The sequence below is a fragment of the Esox lucius genome, chromosome 6 (assembly GCF_011004845.1).
Source record: "Esox lucius isolate fEsoLuc1 chromosome 6, fEsoLuc1.pri, whole genome shotgun sequence".
Taxonomy (NCBI): domain Eukaryota; kingdom Metazoa; phylum Chordata; class Actinopteri; order Esociformes; family Esocidae; genus Esox; species Esox lucius.
The window spans coordinates 8,010,503-8,038,066 of record NC_047574.1 but is presented as its reverse complement, the minus strand read 5'-3'; the positions used below and the strand labels follow the sequence as shown (position 1 = coordinate 8,038,066).

Here is a 27,564-nt window from a genome sequence, read left to right as displayed (position 1 = left end):
CCTCTGAACTTCCGTCATTCGGATTTAAAATAAGACCTCAGTTTCTCCAGAAAATCACAATGTGTTCTCAAATTCTCTCTCTCTATCCCCTTCTCTATCTACCCTTCTCACATACAGCACGCCGTTCTCCTCATCGCACTCCTGCCCTACGCCCCAATCACACCTACAGCGTTGTACCACAAACCGCGTAAGCATCGTTATCTCGGATATGTGTGCAATAATATTCACCCAACTGGGTGTCTTGCATCTGCCTCTGCAAAACAATGGTGCCAGGCAAACACTGCGTTACTTTGTAGAAGGACGGCAGCTTAGTTGAATGCAATGACGCTGTAGGCGTGTCTGAAGCGTTATTTCACCGCGACTGAAAACCAAGTAATTTTTATTACCGTCACCAGTGTCATATTCACAGTGGAACGCTGTAGCACATCGTTCCAGGTTTCGTGACAATCTTGTGAGCACTGAACAAAGTTACAATCTATAGTATGTATTTAACCGCTACCACGACAACGGTTGTTATAGTAATATATGACAGTTTAATAAGATGTGATGGTTGTTGTTATTAGGTCCATGTCTAGGAAACCCTGAACTACTCCATAGTGCTGAAGCCCTTCAAGTTAGAATTAGAGACCTGTTAGAACCAGTACACAGTGATCAATACTGTGCTACAATAACGGAAAACCGTTAATAGAAAATTAATAAGAGTTAGTTAGTTAACACAGACAAGCTCTGTTTATCCCTGGAACTAGATTGGTATACCAGTGAGCACAAGATGTTAACCGTGTCTTTTCAACATCCTTTGCTCATAGGGTATTTTGCTTATAATTCCATGAAGGCCCACCTATGTTTCAGCAGATTAAGAATTATTATTGCATCGTTACAAATTCAAACCTAGATCATGGGATGGTGTTGTAGTGACTGCAGAACACATCAACAATCACAGTAAACTGTACATGCACAATGTTACATGACTAACAGCACACACTACGTTGACAGGTTCAACAGCGCTTGTCTTCACGGTCTACAATCTTATATGATAGCAGTATAGCTGATCGTGTTAGTTTAGCATTAAGTTAAGCACTGTGATGACTTATTTAAAACAGAGAAAGAGGGCAGAATCTGGACTGAATCCAAGAAACTTGACTCCCCATAGGCTCTAAGCCTGTTAGCTGAAGCTCCTAAACTCTGAACTATAATCCTCGGCTGTGAGGAGGACATACAAACAGAATAATAAACCTCACAAACAACAACTAATTGACCTCCAGACAGCCACTACAGAAAACAGCAGTTAAAGTAACCAGCCTAATCTCATGGCCCTGAATGTTCTGACACTGGTGTTGTGCTTCAAACCACGTGAAGGTTGATCATGTGGACCCAAGCAAAAGGAGGACATTACGGTGCAACATCAAATGGATCCTCTGAGCCGTGGCATAGAATATAAATAACCTTGTGAAACGTCGACGCAGCATGTGGGGGGGCCTCTGTGGGGCGGGCGGGGGGATGGGGGGTGGGGCACGAGGCGGGAGGCAGAGGCAAATCCCCGGGGAGGGTTCGGGGAAGGGCACGGCGACGCGTACAGCCACTCGGACCCTCGCCTCAGGCCACAGCGGGCGAGGTGCTCCAGAAGCACCAGCGTCGTCTGCTGTGGTGTTTGTTGAGAACCACGTCCTCCTTCTCCCTCTCCTTCCTCACGCGCTGGTAGTGGTCCTCCTCCTTCAGGTACCAAACCGGCGGCCAGCGGTGCTTCTCGAAATACTCCTGGTTCTCTAGGAGGGGAGTACGACAAGAACAGATGCCTTAGACGGCGTGCGGGGCGATGTGGTATGGAACAGGGTCCAGCCTGGGGCCCTGGTCGGTGCAATGCGCTGTAACAGACTGGCTGGATGATTCCCCGACGTCTGAGGGACGACGGTTTCTAAGTTTGACAGGAGAGGGATTTAAAGGGGAATAACGAAAACTTGTTGACGATTTGTCTAAGTTCATAAATCAGTCAAAGTGATTTTTGGACTTTCCCTCCCGACTACGCACGAAACTCTCTCGCTCAGGGCGAGCACGGTCGAGCTAGCACGAGCACAGCATCTGTGCGTGATATCACTCCCCCGCACTAAAGACAGAAGTTTGTGACACAATAATTATCTATGTTAACAAGAAACCAGGCAAGCCTAGTTCAGCCGGACCGCAATAGAAAGTATTACCCTCTTGAGACTCGAACCCGGGTCGCCCATGTGAAAGCCTGCGTTGCTAACCACTACAACACAGAGCTATACGTTTGTCAGTGTAGCCTTTTGTGTCCATGAACAAATCCTCTTTTTCCACTGGCCATTTTAACAGCTAATTGGCCATTCGTGAATTATATTGATACAGTTAAACTGACTAACGTTTCTTACTAAGTTTACCTCCATCACAAATAGCGCCTATGAACTGTTAGCTTTTGCCACTGGTCGTTTGAAAATTAATAATGCGCTTCGCTTCGCCTGCGAGGAGATACGAACTCCGGACATAAGGGTTAGTCAGTCAGTAAGAGACATTCGCTCTTCTTAGTTGGCTTCGCAAATGCGGTCTGGCCCAAAAAAAATTTTTTGTTACAGTGAAAGCACAAAATGTATTAAGACCCATTAGTTGTGCTGCACACAATACATTTTACGTCATCAGTGGCAGCTGCCAGTTTTAAAGTTCCCTTTTCCAAACATGTTCCCCAAAGGCGACCCGTTGGCTTGTGCGGTAAGCCCATGAAGGTAACTGCAAGGAGTTGGTGTTCAGCAGAGTCAAGGAGTGAGGCAACCGTTGTGAGTAAGTGTCCAGTAGAGTTTTGCAGGCAGACAAGTAATTGTTAGGAGTTGGTGTTCAGTAGAATAATGGAGGAGGAACTAAGGATTGTTTGCGTTGTTTGTTTTTTCTCGCTCTGGCCAACAATCCGTGTCACCAATGTTTTTCCTATTGACAAGTTCTGACGGGTATGTGCACGGACCAGAAGTAGCGGATGAGTAACTCACCTACAGATTTGGACTTGATCTCTTTGCGGTAGTTGGAACAGACAGTGTTGTAATGAGTGCATATGTGATGTAAGCACCAAGCTGCTAACTGGTTAGCATTGTGGAACTGGAGGCAAAACAAGAACAAAAAACAAAACACATTTAATCTGTAGAACAACCGTTCAATATATGTATTTCCAAATGAAGACACAAAACAGCAGCTAAACTGTTGTTGCTGTCTAGCTTAGAAAAACCGACCTGAGCCAGCTCCAGATAGGTGAGCACCTCTCCATCTATATCCTGTCCTTCTTTGGAAGCTCTAATCAGCTCGCTCACAGCGTATTGCTCTGTGGGCCAGACAGACAGAGGAGACAACTTCAGACCTCCTTCATGAATTAAGCACACAGAGTTTCATAATCTGACTGGAAAGCAATATCCCAGAAGTGGTACAAAACACTCAGAAAGCACCCAAGATAAAACTGTTTTTTTCTGTATGATTGGTTTGCTTGTCATGTAGCAATGTGTATATTGATGATGACATTAAGACATTAGTACTGTAATACTGATGCATCAATACCATATATACAGTATAATGTAGTATGGTAATACTATTGTAGCAATATCATAAATGCAATAAGATAGTAGTACTGTAATAGCACTGTACCAACACCATAAGTCAATGATACATTAGTGCTGTAATACTAGTGCCAATTGTACAATAATAACAGTGTACCAATATTGTAAATTCAATGAGACTGTAGTACTGTAATACTAGATCACTAATACCATGCAGTGCTATATTAGTAGTGTACAAATACCATAACTCTGTGCTCTATATGAACAGTGGAAACACTCATGTACAGACAGTACTAAATGTCCTAGCTGGTGCAAGAGCAAGGAGACAAAGGCCTACAGAGACAAAGATGTTTCTATATTAAGGCCTGTGTGCTTTGGCCAGTTACGCCCTGAAGGCCGACCTGTCCTCCACACTGAACCAAACGCAGCAAACAGCACAGGCGGAGGGTGTGTCCCCAAACGGACCCCTGTTCCCTTCAGAGTGCACTACCGGCTGCACTATTGCTGCCAGGACCAGCCGCGGGCTGAGCTGTTACACTGCAATTCTGCACATTTTGTCATGATGCAGACACTGTTATTGCTGCGACTTGGCAAAATGTTCAACATATTTTGTTGCGCGGAGTGTCGAGTATTATTACAGGGCCTGACAACAGACGCCACACTGTCCCCTCTGGAGCGGGGACTGAAAACGACAGGGCAGGAAGTGGCCAGCCTAGTCTCAGACGTCACGGACCGCCTTCTCCTCTGTCTGACCTGGGTTCCAACCAGCGCCCCCCTCTCTGCACTGCTGTCCTACGCAATGCCCAAACGGGCTGAGTCACACAAAAGGTGCCTCTCGAATGGCCCACATACGCAGCATTTCAAGCTAACTACAGAGTGAGCTCACTGAGCGCTCTAGAGACAGCCTGGTGCCCAGGAGGAGCAGACCTGTGAGGGCTGTGAGTCGAGGGAGACACAGCCGGTTGGCCAGGGCTGCCAGCTCCATCGGGTCCAGCTCTGCCATGGGACACAACTGATTGGTGTATAGATACTCCACCACTGCCTGCATACACACCCTGCTTGTGCCTGGGAACGAGACCTAAACACACACACAAACAGAGATAAACAACATCAACAACATCCAATGCATTTGCACAATGTATGAACGTTTGTGTGTGTCTCAGTGTGTTTCAGTGTGTGTTTGTGTCAGAGAGTTTGTGTCTCAGTGTGTTTCCTGTTGGACAGTTGGCGGTAAAATACAGTGAGCACAGATAATCAGATAATTATAGAGAAAGCATCCCTGATATTATGGAACCAGTGAGTATGGAGGCAGTGAGTATGGAGGCAGTGCTTGAGAGGTGAGGTCCATTTGGAATCAGCCAATTTAACTGACATCGTCATTTGGCAATCAGCCAAAGAAGTTTGAAGACCCACCCAGTTGACTACAGTAAAATGATGGAAGTCTTCAATTGCACTACCTACGATCAAATTGTCTTTTGACCATGATAGACCTTGATATCTGGCTTAGTCCGACTCTCAATGTCAAACTACTGAGTTGAAAATGACGGCCAAAGCTAGTAGATATTTCGGTTCAGATCAATACCATTCAGTGTTTAATTGCTTCCACAAATGACCTCAGATGTACTAAAATAAAGATAACTAAAACAAACCACTACAATACAGACTACTAAAACACAGAATACTAAGAAACAGATCAGCCCAACACCCAAGCTGTTTGTATATCTACTGTACATGTTTGTGTAATCTGAAGATAATCCCCAGCTTTATCCCTCATCATTTCATCCAACTCTGATCAGTTTGTCATTATAAAATCTCCTCTCTTTCATTGCTTCTTTCTGGTGTTAATCTCCCCATGGCTCTGTGGTGCTCTTAAGGGCCTTCTGCAAACAGGGCACTCAATAGGGAATATGTGGCCATTTGAGACTCAACTGTCTTATTGATCCTTCTAGTGCCAACCTACTAATGTCTCCAGCCCTCTCTCCAGCAGGAGTCCATCTAACATTGAATGTGACCTCCCAGGGCGGCCCCCCTTTGCTCTTCTCCTCTTACCCCCCTTTTACACTCACTCTTATCCTCTTCTCTGACCGCTGTACTCCTCTTCCTCTCTGAGCCCTGCCTCCTTTTCCTCCTCTCTGACCCACCTGCCTGTCAACAGTTTTTTCCCCTCAGGACATAAGGCTCCTCAAAAAGCAACACCGATCTATGACAATATTGATCACACATGAACATTCCAAATGCTCGGATGTCTTTTCATGTACATTGGATTCATAGGCATTTTACACTCATTATATTTATAATGTTTTTTGTTTATATTCCCCATTCTACACTCTTTAAAATTGCTACTAGTTTACATTGTTCTGTATATTATTGCTATATTTTTGCTTTATGTATATTTCTTAATTCTTACTATGTAGATGTCATGTGCCATGTCACAAAAATGTCATTGTTCTGAATGACGCTGTGTTAGTCGGCGCATTTAATAAATGCAACTTTGAACTATCTGTCGACCCATCCATTAATCTGTTAGTTGGTCTGAAAGTAAAACAGGACATGATTCTGTTTTATCTGTTATCAGATGGTGGTGGCCTCATTATTTCTCTGAATGACGTCTATTTTAATTCCTAATTAATCTGACAAAGCTGTCCTGCCCTCGTTCCCTTAATGCTACCTGGGCTTTAATCAAAGGAGACAAGATTACAGTCACTTACTCCAAAATATCACTCTATTCCCTGTGTGGTACCCTAGAAGGGAACGGAGTGCCATTCAGGACGCAACCCAGGTCACAATATCTTCTTTTGATCATGATCAGTTTCATCACTGAATAAACAGAGGAGTATCTGCCTGATTCTTATCCTGAATGCTTTAACTGAACGAACACAGAAGTAAAAAGAGGCTAGGTTGTTATTTCATGAAGTTATTTAGGTGTATTGCAGTGCGTGTCTGTGTTGTGTATGCTTCTCAAGTGCCTGTCTGTTTCAGCATGGTTGAACTTACACCATCTGGTCCAGCCTGGCAGCATTTCAACATGAACACGTCAAAGAGAGGTAATAACTCAAATCTGGCCAATGCTACTATTAAACCTGATATCCCCAAATGTTATTACACAACATGTTCTGTTATTAATTATACTAACTGAATGATAATAATTGATACTAATTTAATTATATTTGAAATTCAAATTAGATTATATTGATCTAATCATTTCAATAGGTAATTCTATCAATTGATAGCAACAGTCACACATTATTTCAAATGACTCAAGCAAAGACCCCTTCAAGGTATTCGGCTGTCAATAAAGTCATTATCGATGACATAGAATAGCTTGTTTCCATCTTAAATGATTGCATATTTATGTGACCATATAAAATTGCATTTTGTAACACAATTTATGTAAATATTACAATCTCTCAGGCTTTCGACATACACCACCCTAACCGAGACAGTGTGAAGACAGACCTCGTTGTTAGCACTCTCCATGAAGGAGCCTCCGAACACTGCAGCCATCCAGTCACAGGAGGCAATGAGAAGAGGTCTGTGGGCATTGAAGGTTCCATCCTCCAACCGGAACGTCACATCTGAGACACACAGAGAGACAACATTATAATAACCTGCCTAAAAACACCACAGACCGACGTCAAATAGTTCAAATGAAAGAGCTTCCTTGTCAATACAAAATAACTTATTTTATGAGGACCCTTCACATTGCACCAGCTTTACCTGTGAAGGTGTTCTTGTTCAGACACTCCTTGATGCGGTTGGCTTTCCTGACATGGAACGCCTTAGTGATCTCCTGGTTCATGAAGCCCTCGTGGTTCATAATATTCTCCACCATCATCCTCAGGTCAAACACCTCCAGGACCTCCGCGATCTGGGCTATTTTCATTAGATCCTTCAAATAAAAACATTCATCAGTGTTTATGTACAATACAATGACATGTCTGCTTGCAGATCAACACCTAACAATGCATGTTATCTTTTAGTCATTCAGCACACTCTCTCATTCAGAGCCACCTAGTCCTAGTTGCCTAGACATTTGCCATAAACACCAGAAAATGTGTTTGCGGCAATGTGGGGAAAAAAATATTGAATTAGAAAAGAAATAGGATAAAATTAAGCAGGACAATAAACACAAGGAAAGGCCTCAAACCTTCTCGTCTTCATCCAGTTCGCCAGTATAGAGAAACCTCAGCACGGCGCTGAATGGGCCCAGCTGGATGGAATAGTCCATTTTCACCACTGTCATGTGGGCTGGTGATCCAGTCACGGGATTGTTCACGCTCTCCTTGTGGATGCTGTAGAAAGCCTTGCTCCAGGAGGCCAGGGACAGCTTGGTGCGCCGGTGTTTCCCAGAAAAGCTCATCGTCTTCAGGGTGCCGTCGCTCTTTGAGGCCCTGAGGGAGCAGGGGGAGAGGTTGGGGAGCACCGTCACATCATCGTCAGTATCCAGACTCAGGGTCCTGAGGAGGGAGTCCCGGGTGTGGCGCTCCGTCACCACCAGGCACTGGGACTCATCGCTGAAGTCCATCTGGAAGTAAGTAATCTATCAGCTGTCACAAAGTGCTTTACCGACACCCAGCTCGACACCCCAAAGAGCCAGCAACGTAGACAAAAAAAAAAGCTAAGGTCAGAGCATAGGAAGAAACACGGGGGGGGAAATAACGAGGCTACCAAAAAGTACCTGGAAAAGGTCATAGAACTTGGAGGAGGACGTGGAGAGGTAGATCTTGTGGGCGAAGATGTGGATGCGGTCTTGGAGGATGAACATGACGTCAGCACACAGAGGACTGTCCAGCAGAAGACCAGGCCCCTCCCTGTTGTTGATGGCACCCTCTGGGATCTTGATGAGAGGGGGGGGGGCTTTAGGAGGCAGGAAGGGCGCCTGAAGGAGAGGCTTCTGCACCTTCCGGAGGTGGGACTTCCAGAACTGCAGGTGGCGCCTGGATATGAGAGCAGCTCGAATGGCGTTGTCAAAGACGTCCTTGATGCCAAACTGGTCGAACACGCTGGTCTCATAGTAGGGAATTCCCAGTTCCTTGGCCACCTCCCGGCCACTCTCTGGAGGAAGGATGTCACTAGGCTTTATAGGCCTGGTGGGGAGGAAATAAGAACTATTCTCAACACGTAAGAATACACAATCCCTCATTCACATGAAAAGAAAAAAAAGCATTATAAGTTGCATGAGCCGTGAGTGACGCTTAAACCAGTCGCAACAAATGTATAGTCATATACATACATTCAATCAACAATGCTGTTTATACTGCATACCTTGCTAGAGGCCTTCTGGCCCTGTTGACGGCCTCCAGGTCGGCGTAGCGCAGGTCCAGCTGGCAGCCCACCAGGATGACAGGGGTCCGGGGACAGAAGTGCTTGATCTCCATGTGCCACATGGTCTTGACGTGGTGCAGTGAGTTGGGGTTTGCGATGGAAAAACACAGCACAACCACATCTGACCTGGAAACGACCCGAGACACACATCAGACAGCGCTGGGTTACAGGACCAGTGCCCAAATGGTACTCTATTCCACACAGACCATTTGGGGAGAGTACAGAGAGCCCAAACCAACACCAAACACTAGGTTCGTCTACACCCGGAAACACTAGGGTAGTCTACACCAGGTAACATCAGCACCAGGGTAGTCTACAACAGGCAACATCAGCACCAGGGTAGTCTACAACAGGCAACATCAGCACCAGGGTAGTCTACAACAGGTAACATCAGCACCAGGGTAGTCTACACCAGGTAACATCAGCACCAGGGTAGTCAACACCAGGTAACATCAGCACCAGGGTAGTCAACACCAGGTAACATCAGCACCAGGGTAGTCTACAACAGCCACCGCCCAGACAACCCTAGTGTCTCACTGTGAGGTGTCAGTCCTAGTAGAATCAAGATGACCACAATGTCCAAGATCGAGCTTTGACCGTGCTGCTAACAATTCAGTGATCCCATTGCACATTTCCTGGTCGCACTGTGCTTGACACCTTGGCTTGGTCGATTGTTAGGCTGAGGTCGTCAGGTGAATGACACCATTATTCTTTTCATATACATTGAAAGCAGTAATCATTCACCATGTAGATAAAACGTTTCATGGCGGCTCTAGTGCCAAGAATATTTATTCAAATTAACGTCTGACGTTTTAGCATCTAATTCTATGTAGTGGACAGACATTACCTTTAAAAGGTTTCCTGAAAGGTGTTTTGGAGATAATAGGTTTAGCTCAGACAGCTATGATAAATACTCCATATTTGATAATGAATTGTCCCAACATTGAAGATATAAATATGCTGACCCATGTGGAGCCTGTTAGGTTTCCATTGACTGAGATGCACACTGAGGTTTGTACCGGAAACCTCTGTGCAGCAACAGACTATGACTGAAGTCTACACCAACGAGAGAACTTTTACCTGTTTCACACCCAATGTAGAGAGCAGAAGGGAAGTGAACAACGAGAACGAATACAGGTCGCCCCATTAAAACACGACATGCTTGTGTCTTGAAGTGCAGTATGCTAAGTCTTAAGACACAGCTAAGGTAATTAAGTGCTGACCTAGTCCCTTTCCTACTCTGACTGGGGCTCATCTACCAAAGAAGGGCTCATCGGTCACTCCCCTCCTGCGCGAGCTACATTAGCATCTGGTAGAAGCTCTCATTCCGCTACCAGACCATGGTGCTTGGCTATGATGCAGCAAAGGGAACTGCACCCCTATATCTGCCGGCTGTGCTTAAACCCTACAACCTCTACCCGTGCAGTCCGATCCGCCACTTCATGTCTTTTGGCCACCCAACTCTCACAGGGAGGCAGCTCCCGCTCAGCCAAGGCGAAACTCTTCTATGTCTTGGCACCTCAATTGTGGAACAAACTTCCCCTTGAAGCCAGGACAGCATAGTCCCCGCCAATCTTCCGAAATCCGACCTCTTATTATGAGTATCTTAATTAACTTGTGTATCCCCCCCCAGCCAGGAAAAAAAAGCACTTAACTTTGATTTCTCTGGCACTGACTTTGTCAACTAATGGCATTTGAAGGAAAATGTACTTTTTATGATTGTCAGATGTTGGTTTTCCAAGACGCCTTAAGAGGAATGTGCTTATTGTAAGTCACTCTGGATAAGAGCATCTGCTAAATGACTAAAATGTAAAATAATGTAGAATAATGATCAGACTATTACCAACAGACTTTGATTATACAGTGAGTAACCAATGTCGGGTATTGAGCAGTGGCTGTTTACCTGAGCTGAAATGGCAGCAGAACGTGGGTCTGAACTGGCCACTGAGTAAACAACACAGACACAGGCACCGGCCTGCAGTCTAGCCAACATCGATCCAAAATTACAGTTAAAAATGACATGCTAGTGGACAGTGATGGTGGCTTCACATTGATCAAACAAACAGTCAATAAAACCTCAGCCTGAGGTTCCAGTAATAGAGGCATCCTTTAAGGATCACAGGGTCAGATAACGAGAGAGAAAGCTCACTTATACTTGATCAAGTATTCTTGTGCTCAGATGATTATTTAATATGAATAAGTAATGTAGCTACTGTCAGCATTTCCCCAGCAAGCAGAAACGTATCGCTACAGTCAGCATTACACTAATAACCGGAAACATGAAGCTACTGTCAGCATTAACCTAACAACCAGAAACATGTAGCTACTGTCAGTATTACCCTAACAACCAGAAACATGAAGCTACTGTCAGCATTAACCTAACAACCAGAAACATGTAGCTACTGTCAGTATTACCCTAACAACCAGAAACATGTAGCTACTGTCAGTGTCACAGAGAACTGAATCATACAGTATATATTATTTTTTGGTTTTTTGGGGGGGAGTATATTGACACTTTATTGTGACAGTTATGAAATGACAGAAGGGATACAGATACTGCAGGCACATACAAGGGTTGAAGTGGGAATTGAATAGTATCTCTGGTGGAGATACTATTAGCCAGGTAGTGTACACTACATTACTATCCTACCAACCAGGGAGTTTACACTACATGACTGTTCTAATACCCAGGAAGTGTACACTATATCGCTATCCTACTAGCAAGGCAGAGTACACTATATCCTTATTCAGTTCATAAAAAGCAACACAATAATAACAGATATCATATTTTACATAACTAATCAAGGACAGTGAGCACAGCCTGTCTGAGTAGCTGCAGTTTAATAAGGCTCAAGTTGTATCTTGTTGACGCTTCTGTATGCTGACCAAAGCACTAAATCCGGTCAGGAGGAAATCTTACTGATTACATACTGAAACAAAGACATAGGAGAAGCTGACAGACCAACAGAGTCTTGCTACACAGCTCTCGGCAGTCTTCTTTTTTCACAAACTGCCCATCTAGATGTTCAGTCCTAAACTGCACTCTCCTTTAAACAGGCAGTCCCAAAGAGCAGTCTCTTTTAGATAGTCGGTCCCAAACTGCAGCCTCTTTTAGCCTGTGATTCTCAAGTACTGCTGGTTTTTATTGCAGCTCTCTTGTCAGGGACGGATTTAGAACTGGGACACCAGGTGCAATTAACTAGCAGGTAGAATCGAAAACTACTCCGGGGTCCCCAGACTCCCAGAGTAAAACCACTGCATTAGATCTGTCCGTCTCAATCTGCGGTCTCTTTCACCACATATTTTTGTGTTTGTTTACAAGAACAAAGCAAGGAGCACAGGCGTTTGCATCTGTGGTCTTTTGACTGGAAAACAGTGATCCGATACAGTATTGTCGAGCACTGTGACGGGCCAGGCCAGACATCATGTAGCATGAGATGAGATCACTCTGAATCTACATGGGATGAAGGGACTGAGGAGAACTGATTTATTCATGAAAAGAGGTATTCTCTGCTAAGAGTGCAGCTGTAGTGAATGACACAAACTGAAATGGAAGGACTCTGCATTAACATTTAGACATCCTGCAAATGCCTGATCAGAATAACAAGTGTCTTTTTTTTTCGCTGAGTGCATTTAATATCACACACACACACACACACACACACACACATAAATGTTACTTTATCATGACACAAATAAGGATTTCATGATAGAGAAGCTATCCACAAGCAGTATGAATCCCCTGTCCCTGAACCAGACACTTTACAAACCAGTCACATGTGTTAAAAATGAATTCCAGACTTTTTTGCCATTGCTGGTAAATGTTGGCGCTTTAAATCAAAAACTGGAAATTGTGCACCATGTCACTTGCCATGCCAATGTGTCTCATTGTCAAAACCACAAGCTTTTCAACCTGAATTTCATGACAAAAACCCAGGTATGATAGTTATTTCACTATCAACATTCAAAAATGTCTGGTTAGATGCTAACTGCATTTCGTTGTACGGTACTTGTTCAATGACAATAAAGTTGAATCGAAACCAATTTCATAAACCTGCCTTGGTCGCCGTTCTAGAACCGGCCCTTGCCTTAGTCCTAGTCCTTTCCCCTAGTCCTAGTCCTTTCCCCAGCCCCAGTTTCCGGCCCTATCCTATCCATTCCCACCCACCCCATAGAAGCCTCGTCTCAGCGTTAGGTCTTACCTTCCATAAGCAAAGCGTCTGTCTTTGTGGTGATCTCCAAAGGTGTCCCAGAGCCTGAGAGACACACTGACCTCATCGACCACATCTCTGGAGCGTTCTAGTACCTACAAAAGAACCCACACAGCAAAGCAAAGATATTAGAAAGCATCCAGTAGGTTAAAAGGCAGAGGTAGCTTACTACACGGCGGTACATGCCAACACACCTCTTGACAGACTCTGTACTGGTCAATGGCCCAAACCGTTGGCACGTGTGTGGCTAGAAGCTGGTACTGGTTCAGGGTGGTGTTACATGCCCGGGCACAGATCAGTCGTGTCTTCCCTACGGCATTGTCTCCCACCACGACACACTTAATAGTCTCTACGTTGGGCCTCTCGTAGTCCATACTACAGTTCAGATACCTGCTTGAGAAACAAACAAAGAAATGTATGTAACCTAAACAATGCATATGCAGTTGCATATGTTTAAGTGTGACGTTGTGTTTGCGTAAGCTTTTAGCGATGCTGGCAACTACAGATTCATCCCTCAGGCTACCAAGAAATTTGGTCCATTGACCTACGCTCACCTGAAGGATTATTAGGAACACCATACTAATACTGTGTTTGACCCCCTTTCGCCTTCAGAACTGCTTTAATTCTACGTGGCATTGATTCAACAAGGTGCTGAAAGCATTCTTTAGAAATGTTGGCCCATATTGATAGGATAGCATCTTGCAGTTGATGGAGATTTGTGGGATGCGCATCCAGGGCACGAAGCTCCCGTTCCACCACATCCCAAAGATGCTCTATTGGGTTGAGATCTGGCGACTGTGGGGGCCATTTCAGTACAGTGAACTCATTGTCATGTTCAAGAAACCAATTTGAAATGATTCGAGCTTTGTGACATGGTGCATTATCCTGCTGGAAGTAGCAATCAGAGGATGGGTACATGGTGGTCATAAAGGGATGGACATGGTCAGAAACAATGCTCAGGTAGGCTGTGGCATTTAAACCATGCCCAATTGGCACTAAGGGGCCTAAAGTGTGCCAAGAAAACATCCCCCACACCATTACACCACCACCACCAGCCTGCACAGTGGTAACAAGGCATGATGGATCCATGTTCTCATTCTGTTTACGCCAAATTCTGACTCTACCATCTGAATGTCTCAACAGAAATCGAGACTCATCAGACCAGGCAACATTCTTCCAGTCTTCAACTGGTGAGCAAAATTGTACAAATTGTAGTCTCTTTTTCCTATTTGTAGTGGAGATGAGTGGTACCCGGTGGGGTCTTCTGCTGTTGTAGCCCATCCGCCTCAAGGTTGTGCGTATTGTGGCTTCACAAATGCTTTGCTGCATACCTCGGTTGTAACGAGTGGTTATTTCAGTCAAAGTTGCTCTTCTATCAGCTTGAATAAGTCGGCCCATTCTCCTCTGACCTCTAGCATCAACAAGGCATTTTCGCCCACAGGACTGCCGCATACTGGATGTTTGTCACTTTTCACACCATTCTTTGTAAACCCTAGAAATGGTTGCGCGTGAAAATCCCAGTAACTGAGCAGATTGTGAAATACTCAGACCGGCCCATCTGGCACCAACAACCATGCCACGCTCAAAATTGCTTAAATCATCTTTCTTTCCCATTCTGACATTCAGTTTGGAGTTCAGGAGATTGTCTTGACCAGGACCACACCCCTAAATGCATTGAAGCAACTGCCATGTGATTGGTTGATTAGATAATTGCATTAATGAGAGATTGAACAGGTGTTCCTAATAATCCTTTAGGTGAGTGTCTATCGATGGACCACTAACTACTGGTAATGACTCTAAGTAAACAATTGAAATCACAGGCTGCTCCATCTTTACATGAATTTCATCAAGGCAACTCATAATGACTCAGTAGTGTGCCTGTATGGCATGTGCCTGTATGGCCCATGGGGGCCATACATGCCCGACAATGTTTGGGCATGCTCCTGATGAGACATTGGATGGTATCCTGGGGAATCTCCTCCCAGACCTGGATCAGGGTATCAGTGAGCTCCTGGACAGTCTATGGCGCTACTTTGCGGGGGTCAGAGGCACCAGTGCATAATGTCCTAGAGGTTCTCAATTGGATTGGAGACACAGCAAAACCTCTAGTGACGGCACGTCTGGATGTGCCATCCTGGAGGAGCTGGTCTACCTGTGCAACCTGAATGTGCTGCAGGTACCGCCTCATGCTACCAGTAGTGATAAGGACACTAGCAAAATGCAGTACTAAACAAGAATCAGTCAAGGAAGGATAAAGAGAAAGCAGTTGTCAGCAGACACAACATGCAAAACCATTCCCTTTTCGGGGGTTGTCTTGCTGTTGCCTCTCCAGTGCACCTGTGGTCACTTTCATTTGCACCAAAACAGGTGACATTGATTCACATTCGCTTATGCTTCCTAATTGTACAGACTGAGATCCCTGAAGTTTAATTGACTTGGTGTTAGGCTGAAGATGACGTGTTCCCTTAATTTTTTTGAGCATTGTATATGCTTTCCAGATATCTTAACTACTTTAACAACACAAATTAGATATTTTGTTTAATCTATTATAATATTATTAGTAGTAGCACTATTGCAACCCCTTAATAGTCATCATAATAATCATAATTATTACTATAATAATAAGGAAGAAGGTCACCCTTTCCCTTCAGAACATGTCTAATCCTTATTGGAATGCTGACATTCCAGGACTGTGTGTAATGGGATATTGCACACTTCACCAAGAAAAAAAGCCCCCAGTTCTTTGGGGAATAAAGGAGGTGGAAATCTACTTTGCAAACTGCGCTCCAGAACTTCAATGATCCTTTACCAGATCTGGTGGATGGGGAGAACATGGAAGGCCTTTGACATCTTTCTGGTGTTTATAAAAGCACTCTTGAATTTATTTGGCGTGTGTCTAGGGGAAATATAATCCTGGAATAAGGAAAAACTGTTTGCACCATAGGGTGCACATGGTCCTAGAAAACTGCCTCATATTCCTCGCCGGTTATGCAATTATGTAAAGTAATCATCTGACCCAATGACTCCCACGAGAAAGATGCCCATACCATTATGGATAGCAAAGTAATTACTGTCAGACCACTTTTACAGCTGACACACATGTACTGCTAATTGGCCATTGACAATGTGACCTCTGCAGCGGCGTTTGTAATTGTGACCACGTCGAGTTTTGATTATACAGTCCACCCCCTGTAGCACAAACAAACGGATTCCAGATTTCGGAAAAACCTTCACGGCAATGCATACTGCGTTGTGACAGAGAGAACCCAGTTCAATTTAGGTCCCACAGCAAAACCAATTAGGAGCCACCTCTCTAGAACTAAACTGCGCTCGAAACACACAAAGGTCAGAGATGAGAGGAGTGGAGGATGAATGGGAGGAGGATGACGGCTGAGAGGGAGGAGAGGAGTGGAGGATGAATGGGAGGAGGATGATGGCTGAGAGGGAGGAGAGGAGAGAGGGATGAAGGGAGGGAAAATAAAACATAAAACCTGCTCTAAGCTGCAGCCCTGCATCCAAAAGAAATCCTTTTAGTGCTTCAGCTGTGTAGACAGACACCCTGGCTGCCACGATTTGTTGGTGTCAGCATGACTCTACAGTGGAAGTCACACTTGTTGTGCAGTAGCCTATTGTCTGAGTTCAGCACGGGGGCCAACTTAAAAAGGGCACAATGTCACACAGGCTTGGGTATGACATTATTGTCTCAGTGCGTGACAAGGACGTTAACCCAGAAAAGAACATTTCAGTTAGAGGAGGGCACTGGCTTAGGCTACAAATGTCATGCAATTGCAATTAATTTACTGTCGTCATCATTTATTTGATGCCACATATATAAACGTCCTTCACAACCGTACAGTTCCTGAGAGCAGGCCTATCCCCAGGTTACCTTATCACAGGTGCAGCATGAGATTAATATGATGATGTCCTTTGTGACTAACACCAGCTGCCATGTTTTTTCTTTTTTTATATTTAGTGCTGTTGTTATGTTAGATGGCATGGTGGCTGGGCCAGCAACTGAACGGTAGCTTGTTTGAGACCTCAAACCAAAAGGGTGAAAAACACTCTGAAGATGCAGCCTTTAGCAAATTATTCAACCCTAAATGTTCTAAAGCTGAGTAAGCCTGGACATGCAACAACAACAAAAACATTTAAAAATCAGTATTCAGTAAAATAAGTATTAAAAAAAATAACAATATTTAACTATCATGAGTAATATAATAATGTCAAAAAATGTATATGACGACATCACAGTCATAGTGTGGATTGGAGAGTGCTTATCCAAATCACTATGTGATGTCATTCTGATTAAAAAACACTCCACCTGAACAACCTAGTTTTCTCCAAACTGACATCAACTTGGGACTTCAGAGGGGGAAACAATTGTTATGCAGCAATTATATATTTGTAATCCATGATTTAATTGCATGAAGTAATTGTATGCGCATTAAATTTGGTTCATTATCTCGACTCAACTAACGTTAAAATGTTAGTTGAGTCGAGATAGCTTTGTATAAACCACAGAGGGGAAAGACACCACCCGTCTTTGTTCTAGTTGGCCAAGACGCCAGGATGTCATAACAGAGGCACCTACCGTTCTACCCAGCGATTGAGTGTGATCTGGTCAAACAAAACTAGCCAGGAGTTCAGAGGGCGATTCAATGACTGAAGGTTGCTCGGTAGCTACCGTACAAAAAAAATATTGCTCGCCGCTAGCTAGGCAAATGCTGCGTGATCATTTCATAACCGGTATTACGTCCCAGCGTTTGCAAAGTTAATCCTTTTCCCCCTATTAATATAACAATAACCGCTACTATGTATCTAGCTTGGCCGTCCAGGGTGCCTTCAGAAGTACTCTGTTCTTCCCGATCTGAAAGCTCTTTGAGAAAATCATCTGCAGCCACACCGAAAGTAACGACGTGGATGCAGCTACCATTGTGACGTCAAGGCCCTGTCCATTCTATTTATAGCGCTAGCTACGGTTTCATTCAGGAAAAAAAGGTGGTGTAGTGAGAGAGCGAGCGAGCGAGAGAGAGAGAGAGAGAGAGAAGGAAAGAGACGGACTGACCAGCGTTAGTTGTCAGACATATCTGTGAATAGAGACGTATGATAGACATATAATAGACATCGAAAACGTAATATTTCCCTTGGATTAAGTTATACGGAAGTACTTTACCAATCAAATTGATTGATAAAATTCTCATTTACAGCAACGACCTGGGGCATATTTAAAGCGAGAGGAGAGGGGATAAAACTGCCACGCTGGGGATTATTAGAGGTAGCCAAGCCGGTATGAGAGCCAGATTGGAAATGTTGCCAATAGATGGAATTTTTAGTGTTCTCAGAGTTAGGACTCCAGGGCAAAGATTCAAAGTTCAATATTCCCACATAAATTTACCAGCTCCGATGTGCTGAGAATTCATTTTTGACGATTGAGGAATGCGGGCCAAGGTTAACGGACTATTTAGGGACCGTGGTAGAAGTACAATACTATTAGCTGCGAAATTTTATGACAATGTTTTTTGTCTATACTTTTTTTAAGCGCTAATGTACAGTATATTCTACATGACACAATATAACAGCCTCAATCATTATCATCACAGTTTCAGCTCAGATCCCTTCAGTGGTGTATCTAACGGCCCAACCGTTTTTGTCAAATAATTAATTTGTGAATTTTATTTTCTTCAAATCATGAGATAATTAATCTCAAATCTCTTCATTATATTCTACATAACACTCTACATGCATTGACTTTTGTTTTTCAACAAATATCATGAATTGAAATTAATGTAAATAAAACCCTTAGAATTTAGGCATATTACGAAGTCAAATTACAAGGATTTATGAGTAGAAGCAAGCAAAGGTGGAATAGCCCAACCTGTGTGAATTTGGACCCCACCCAATGCAAAACATTGGCAAAATAGGCTTAATCGTTTGTGCTTCGTTTGTGCTAGTTCGTGGTGTACATTTTTTTTTCTGCTGCTATCCTTTTGTAGAAAGATATATAAAAAAAGAAAATTACACATTCAGCAACACATTCACCCAAAATAATATTGTTTGTTTGTGCTCCATTTATGCCTGTTTGTGTCAATAAAACTTTCGTTTGTGCTGCTGTTTTGTATATATAAAAATATATATAAAAATTTTTTTTAGGCCATGACATCACCAGCCCTCAATATGCTCCAAAATGACTGAAAATAGGCTCAATCGTTTGTGGTCCATTTGTGCTGGTTTTGCTGAAATCTTCTTTTGTGCTGACTGCAATTATTATTTTAAAATATTAACTTCATGTTAGGTTCTCATTGTAATTACAAAAAATGTACAGTAATTCTGTCAAACACAGGGAATGACTATGCCCACCTATTAATGGAATTTTCCAAAAATAACAAACTGAAAACGGCGAAGGTGGGATTCAAACCAACAACTGATGGCACACAGCATTTTTTGAATTTTTTTTTTATTAAAAGGATACTTCATTTACAATATATACAGTTTAGTCATTGTTTTGATCAAACTCAATACAACCACAATGGTGATCAGATACATAATTAATCTTCTGTAATTGAACTGCACACATTCTCCTTAATCCAACATTCCATCCTTACACTATTCAAACATTTCTATAATTGTGTACCCCGCTTCACCAAAATTAGAAGGAAAAATTCATCCAAAAATTATAATGAAAAATTATAAGTGATTCCTCCACCTGCCAATCTCAATATTAATCCAATCCCTTCAACAAAAGCCTCATCAAAATTCCCCATTACAATTTTGCTCAATATATGTGTTTTTGAAACAATGACAAAAATTCTCAATACATCCACACACTTCCATTCAAAAAAAGCATAATTCCACCCAACCTGTCTGGAAATCGTGTACATAATTTTCCTTCTAGGAAAAGCAAGGGCATTCGTTTTTGGGTGCGTTTTGTGCAGGTGCCACTGCCGCGTCTGTCACCACACACTTGGTCGTTTGTGGTGCTCATTTCACTCCGGAGAGTTATAGACCTGGAGATTTGTTTGAGTCTCGGATGGAATTTCGGAGTATGAATTTGACCAGACTCCCTTATGTTAAGTCACTTCCGTACAGTGATAGATAGATGCGGAAGTTATTTTATAACAATTTTATCTCAAAATGTTGTTAATGGCGGTTATATATTCCTCCAGTTTTTGAAAATCTAGTTTTTGATCATTAATATACACTATGCTGTATACGGGTGTCCAACCTGCAAGTTGCTCTTTAACCACTCTCCCTTCCATTTCTTCAACAGCATGTCTTTTACTTTACAATAATACCCCTTTAATTCATCACATCCAACAAACATATGCATTAGTGTTTCAGGCACACATAACATTCTCTTGTTATATTGGGATCAGTTTTATGGAGCACTCTTTTAGAGTATATTGTATTGTGTCGTAATTTAAAATAATTATTTTCGCACTCCAATTTATTTCCAGGCAAATGTAAATTACCCCACAAATGTGCAGTGTTCAGCCCTGGAAAATCCTTCACCCACATCTTCTCAGCTGCCCGCTATATTTTGTGTCCCTTAAAAATCAACAGTATTGTTCAGAAAAGGTCTTGTGACGTTGGCTAGCTCTTCCTCACCAACATGATCAACAGGATAACCTAAATTCAGAGTAGATAATAATATAAAAAACACAGGGAATGACTTTGCCCAATTATTAATGGAAAGGGATTTTCCAAAACTAACTAAAAATGAACCCGGTGAAGGCGGGATTCAAAGTGACAAAAGCAGGAACTGGGGGCACATGTCTTGACCGACTGTACTACCCAGGGACTCTAGCAACCTGCGAAATATTTGGTGCCTTTATTGATTATATAGGGGACACAAAATATCGCCATATTTCTCGCAATATATCCCCGCCATATTTCGTGTCAAAAAGGCCTATAGTGAACAGAATACCATCCCCACTGTGAAGCATGGTGGTCGCTCACTGATGTTCGGGATGTGTGTGAGCTCTAAACGCACAGGGAATCTGGTGAGAATTGAGGGCAAGATGAATGCAGCATGTTATCAGAAAATACCAGCAGACAATTTGCATTCTTCTGCACTTATGCTCTTGGACATTTCAGCAAGACAATGACCCTAAGCACAAGGCCTAGTTGACCCTCCAGTGGTTACAGCAGAAAAACGTGAAGGTCCTGGAGTGGCCATCACAGTCTCCTGACTTTAATGTCATTGAGCCACTCTGGGGAGATCTTAAATGTGCTGTTCATGCTAGACGACCAAAGACTTTGCATTTGGCCAAGACGAATGAGTAGCTATACCACCCGCAATAATTCAAGGGCCACATAGACAACTATTACAAAAGACTGCACGCTGTCATTGATGCTAAAGGGGGCAATACACAGTATTAAGAATTAAGGGTATGCAGACTTTTGAACAGGGGTCAGTTTATTTTTTTCTTTGTTGCCATGTTTTATTTTATGATTGTACCATTCTGTTATGACCTACAGTTGAATGTGAATCCCATAAGAAACAAATGGTACATATATTACCAATTCTCCAAGGGTATGCAAACTTTTGAGCACAACTCTGTATATGTGTATCTATAGAATAGTGTAACAACTATTGTTTACATATCTGTACAGCACTAATCCATCAGGAATAAGACTAAATAGGTGATGATGAGATTCTGCTAGTGCTGACAGGATTGTAGATATTATTACAATGCACTTATGCACTTTACTGACTCAGGATCTCCAGTGTCTTTCAGAAAGGAACATGACCTAAATTCAAGGCTAGAGGAGAGTGAGTGCAGATGCATCGTGTGTCAGATAACAGGTCCATTACTCACTAACTTAACATTTAGCCGTGATTGTTCAGTATTTCAGGTAAATGACATTGTGACATTCACAATACAATTCCTTGTCCGGAGTGAATCAAGATAACTACTCTACTACTACTGCTCTCTGTAAAAACATCACAATAATATGTACTCAATAGACAAAAAATAACAACATGTTTAGCTAATTTTATCAGTGAGGGACAACCCAGGTGGTATGGCGGTCTAATGGATTGGGGGGTTAAGCCTCGTTTTGGAGGGTCTGGGCATACACGAAAATACATTTTCATCGTGTATTTTTAGAGTAACAACAGGGGTAAAATCTAAGGTTATTTTTGGTCAAGGTTAGGTAAAAGTATATCTGTCTCATAGTTTACGTTAGACACTTATCTAATAAGACTTAAATTCTATCCAAATAAAATAATTGAAAGTCCACTCTGTCCTCATCCATACGACACCAACAAAAGGCACAAAAACGGCTGTACTATGTAGCCAAAATACTTTTGTCAACTACAGTTTATAGTAAATCTACATACAGTACATATTCTGTTTCTAATTTAGATTTCCCTGAATCATTCTGAATAATTTCGAAACAGATTTAGTCATTAGCCCACTCATCTTGGAATGAAGTCATTAAAAAATAATCTTAATTTAAAAAAAAGCATTTAATAACCGCATCTCCCTTCCTCTGAACAGGATACGTTGCAATGCGTTACATTCAAACCCAAACAAACATGAATCTGTGAAACACGCAGTTTTGCCACTGTGTTCCGTTGAAACCGAAGAATTTAACATAACTAACCTCAAACCAATATTCGGCATATCCAACGGCAATTTCGAAAAACATTTTCTTGTCCCGGAGTAATCATTTGATCTAATCATCAATGTTTATGATGATTATTAGTGACATACAAATGTTAGCGAGCATGTCGTTAATGCGACCCCCCCCCCCAGTTGGTTAGTGACGTAGCTAAAAAAAAATACGGACCTATTATCGGACACCGCTTCCAATTATTGGCCACTTTACTATTTTGTTGAATTACATTAGAATTGCTTTTTATTTGTATTAAAAATGACAGATCTTACTCTTAGTCTACTATAAAGTTAGCGAGCTTTTTTTCCTTCCGGTAAAGAAAAAAAAAAGAGATCACTTTGATATTACATAACGTCCGGACAGTCGTGCAAGTCGAAAATCACGAACTGCAACTTGTCTAAACACTTTCTTGTCTAAACAATTTCTAAAGCCCCCCAAAAATACTTTACAGTACTAATAACAACGACTCCCAGCTAATGCACAATGATTTAATCAACTATTACACAGTTCTTTCGTCAACCATTCTGTGTCATTTATTCAGCCTCACACAGAATTCTCTCCCATTATGATGTCCAGCAGCACTTTGCACTCTCATGAAAACAGCCTCCTCTTCTGACTGTGCAGTTCACTTGAAATCAATGTGCAAGTACTGTATGTCACAGACACACATGTCAGAAAGAAACACATCACATCAGATTTGACACATCATATCCGAACAGATGGTCTAGTTCTCTTTTCTTATTCAAACCGTATTTTTCTGTCTGATTATAATCATTACTATTTACATGGCTCTGGTTTAGCAATAGAAGTGATTGCAAAGGGAGACACTAAACTCCTGGTGCTCTGCATAAGCTTTATAAAAAAATAAGCAGATGGCATCAGCTGGACTACCAGATAACCATGTTATGTAAGCCTGAATTGCAGATAGCCTGGTTATTGAATTGACCCATTTAACCAATTTGTTAGTGCATTGGGCCAAATAGCCTCGTGGTTAGTGCATTGAGCCAAATAACCTAGTGCATTGGGCCAAATAGCCTCGTGGTTAGTGCATTGAGCCAGATAACCTAGTGCATTGGGCCAAATAGCCTCGTGGTTAGTGCATTGAGCCAGATAACCTAGTGCATTGGGCCAAATAGCCTTGTGGTTAGTGCATTGAGCCAGATAACCTAGTGCATTGGGGCAAATAGCCTTGTGGTTAGTGCATTGGGCCTAATGAGTGGTGCATTAGTTGGATAACCTAGTTGTTATGACATGCTAAATAGTGTCTCTCCTGCCAAAAAAAAAACACAATGGGATTTTAGTATGTCTACTGCCCATTGCATTAGGCCAGATAACATAATTTACTGGAATGGAACACCTTTGTATCTATGAAAAAAGCCCACATAACCCTAACTGCTCCTCTTTGTTGCTCTGGATAAGAGCATCTGTCAATTATTTAAATTTTCATCAGTTTTGGGATAGTTTTCATAAATTGTCCTCGCATTTTATGTTTTCAAAAGTATTTGGACAGATTCCTATTATGTACAAATAGTTGTCATGTTTAGTACTTGCATGAAGTACCCTTTACATGCAATAACTAGCTGAAGTTGGTGATCCATAGATATCACCAGACACCAGGTTTCTTCCTTGATGATGCTCTGCCTGGCCTGTAATGCAGCCATGAAGTCACGCTAAATTGGATCCAACTGGATGAATGATCTTTCACTATTTGGGTCCGAACAAAATCCTTAGTAGCTATGGAAGTGTGTCTGGGGTCATTTTAGATGTGTTTGGGTGTATGTAAACAGACAAAGTGTTTCTGCCCTTTTCTGTGGGGGGGTCAAATTGCCTGCAATTGGGGGATCATGATCCATAACCCCCCTCCTAAAAGGTCTTCATAGTGTGACGGTTCAGGTGGAACGCTTGGTCCTTGGACACCCTCTCCTGGGAGGTAGGCCCAAGGACACCCGAGATACCTGATTAAATAATGGACGGGAGTGAACAGGTGTAACGAATTACCTTGATTATATTTCCCTAAATAGGAGGATGCAGTATTCACACGGAGAGCAGAGGGTCATGGGAGTTCTTCACCTACCACAAATCTGCGAAACTTGATACTTAAAACGTTTTGCCTGACCCCCCTTTGGGTGTTGGTTTTGATTCTGTTTTGAAAGGTTTTACTTTGATATTTTGTCAAGTGCACAACGCCTTGTAAAGGCTGCATGTCTTCTTTGTCCTGTCACCATATGGCGACCCTGAAGAGAAAATATACAACCACAGTTCACCTGTTACTTACCATCTGTGAGTCTAGTTTACACTGCCCTGCACTGCTGTCCTTGCTGCTATCTCTGCATTTCTGTTACACATGCTACCTTAATCCTTCAATTTGCCTCGATTGCAAATTCATAATGCCTTTGAGAATTGCCACAAATATTTATCTCACTTGTACATTCATTATACTTAATACCTGTTAGTTTTCTGTACATTTGTGAATTTTCCACAGCACATTTAGAATTGCCACATGTAATGCATTTGCACACTCATTCATTCCACTTGCATATACATATTCTTTTACATTTTTATATATACTTGTGCGTTTTTCTGCACTCTTCTATTTGCACATCTGGTTAGACGCAAACTGCATTTCGTTGTACTGTATTTGTACTGTTCATTGACACTAAAGTTGAATCTAATCTAATAAACATTTTGTACAGTGTAACTGGTCCTGCAAACTAGCGAACTGCCACAATGGACAGTCCTCATTGACACTGATCTAATTATCCTGCACTTATCTGTGACAGACAGACAGGTCAAGATCCAGGCTATGTTGCCTAATCCAAAAACTAGCCTGGACACAGGCTGTGTAATTAAGATTTAAGCCTCAACCAAGTGGAAGCACAAAAACACAGTTTCTCAGACTTCTGAAAAACGTATTGCCCTAAGACCATAACTCCTTCAACTGTAGATTCATTCATTCATTCATTCATCTTCTTCCGCTTCATCCGGGGTCGGGTCGCGAGGGCAGCAGTCTAAGCAGAGATGCCCAGACTTCCCTCTCCCCAGACACTTCCTCTAGCTCTTCCGGGGGGACACCGAGGGTGTTCCCAGGCCAGCCGGGAGATATAGTCCCTCCAGCGTGTCCTAGGTCTTCCCCGGGGTCTCCTCCCGGTGGGACGGGACCGGAACACCTTCCCAGGGAGGCGTTCCGGAGGCATCCGAAACAGATGCCCAAGCCACCTCAGCTGACCCCTCTCGATGTGGAGGAGCAGCGGCTCTACTCCGAGCTCCTCCCGGGTGACCGAGCTTCTCACCCTATCTCTAAGGGATCGCCCAGCTCATTTCGGCCGCCTGTATCCGGGATCTTGTCCTTTCGGTCATGACCCAAAGCTCATGACCATAGGTGAGAGTAGGAACGTAGATTGACCGGTAAATCGAGAGCTTCGCCTTGCGGCTCAGCTCTTTCTTCACCACGACAGACCGATACATCGACCGCATTACTGCAGAAGCTGCACCGATCCGTCTGTCAATCTCCCGTTCCATCCTTCCCTCACTCGTGAACAAGACCCCTAGATACTTAAACTCCTCCACTTGAGGCAAGCACTCTCCACCAACCTGAAGTGGGCAAGCCACCCTTTTCCGACTGAGGACCATGGCCTCGGATTTGGAGGTACTGATTCTCATCCCCACTGCTTCACACTCGGCTGCAAACCGTCCCAGTGCATGCTGAAGGTCCTGGTTTGAAGGGGCCAACACGACAACATCATCCGCAAAGAGCAGAGACGAAATCGTGTGGTCCCCAAACCTGACACCCTCCGGCCCCTGGCTGCACCTAGAAATTCTGTCCATAAAAATTACGAACAGAACCTGCGACAAAGGGCAGCCCTGCCGGAGTCCAACATGCACTGGGAACAAGTCTGATTTACTGCCGGCAATGCGGACCAAGCTCCTGCTTCGGTCGTACAGGGACCTGACAGCCCTTGGCAAAGGACCCAGGACCCTATATTCCCGAAGCACCCTCCACAGGATGCCGCGAGGGACACAGTCGAATGCCTTCTCCAAATCCACAAAACACATGTGGATTGGTTGGGCAAACTCCCATGAATCCTCCAACACCCCATAGAGGGTGTAGAGCTGGTCCAGTGTTCCACGGCTTGGACGAAAACCAACTGTAGATGATTAAATAAAAAATGTCTTATCATTAAAAGACAAACGTGTTTCATGTTTGTCCTTGTTTGTTAGTAAGTTCTTCATAATTGTAGTTTTCTTTTTTGTTGTTCCAGTGATGTTTGTATTCATACTGTGTTATATTTATAGTGAACATTTCCAGAAAATGATTTGAAGCACTCATTACATTTTTGTTACACATCAAAATAAAAGATATGAGCTGCTATCTGACTGCGTCTCCTGAATCCCCTACTATTGTCTGTACGTGTCCCACTGTATTTACAGTAATTTAAGGTATTTTTACATTATTTGTATTTGCTGTACTGTCTTATCTTACATTTAAGGGCCTTTGACCAGGTCGTCCTTGAAAATGAGAATTGCCTGACTTACCTGGTTAAATAAAAATCAAAACAATAGCTGCACTTTCACAAAGCCAGTAGAATATATTTAGGATTGTTCATTCACCATTTCACTAACAGTCTTCTCAGCTAATCATGTTCTGTTGGCTGTTTTAATGTCCCGTGCTCATCTCAAGACCTATTATCATCCGGTCATTCTCTCAAAGCCTAAAGGAGATTGTTTTCTCCTGTCCTGTTCTCAAAGTCACACCTGCAGAGAAGGAGGGATGGATATGAGGGGGATAGGGATATTCCATCGACCCAGGACCGCGGTACAGCATTCAGTTAGGGTCAGCTGCGACAAACCAGTGCACTGCTATG

General features: G+C 42.9%; 1 protein-coding gene across 5 annotated transcripts; it reads right to left on the bottom strand.

Annotated features, from left to right (window-relative positions):
- Positions 1-362: 362 nt before the first annotated feature.
- On the bottom strand, positions 363-22,755 carry rhobtb1 (Rho related BTB domain containing 1). 5 transcript variants are annotated; one of them, XM_029120587.2, is made up of 12 exons: positions 22,691-22,755; positions 13,276-13,471; positions 13,073-13,176; positions 8,811-8,996; positions 8,224-8,653; positions 7,693-8,070; positions 7,263-7,434; positions 7,002-7,120; positions 4,473-4,623; positions 3,228-3,316; positions 2,991-3,096; positions 1,594-1,763 (listed from the first exon to the last, which is right to left on the bottom strand). In XM_029120587.2, exons 1-12 carry the CDS (start codon positions 22,708-22,710, stop codon positions 1,594-1,596), a joined length of 2,121 nt encoding a protein of 706 aa, XP_028976420.1. In that variant the 5' UTR covers positions 22,711-22,755. The 5 variants fall into 5 exon arrangements, with proteins under 5 accessions (XP_034148771.1, XP_028976420.1, XP_028976423.1 ...); XM_029120590.2 differs by lacking the exon at positions 22,691-22,755 and adding an exon at positions 17,673-18,020 and having other exon boundaries at positions 13,276-13,474; XM_029120589.2 differs by lacking the exon at positions 22,691-22,755 and adding an exon at positions 17,673-18,020.
- Between the last annotated feature and the right edge of the window lie 4,809 nt (positions 22,756-27,564).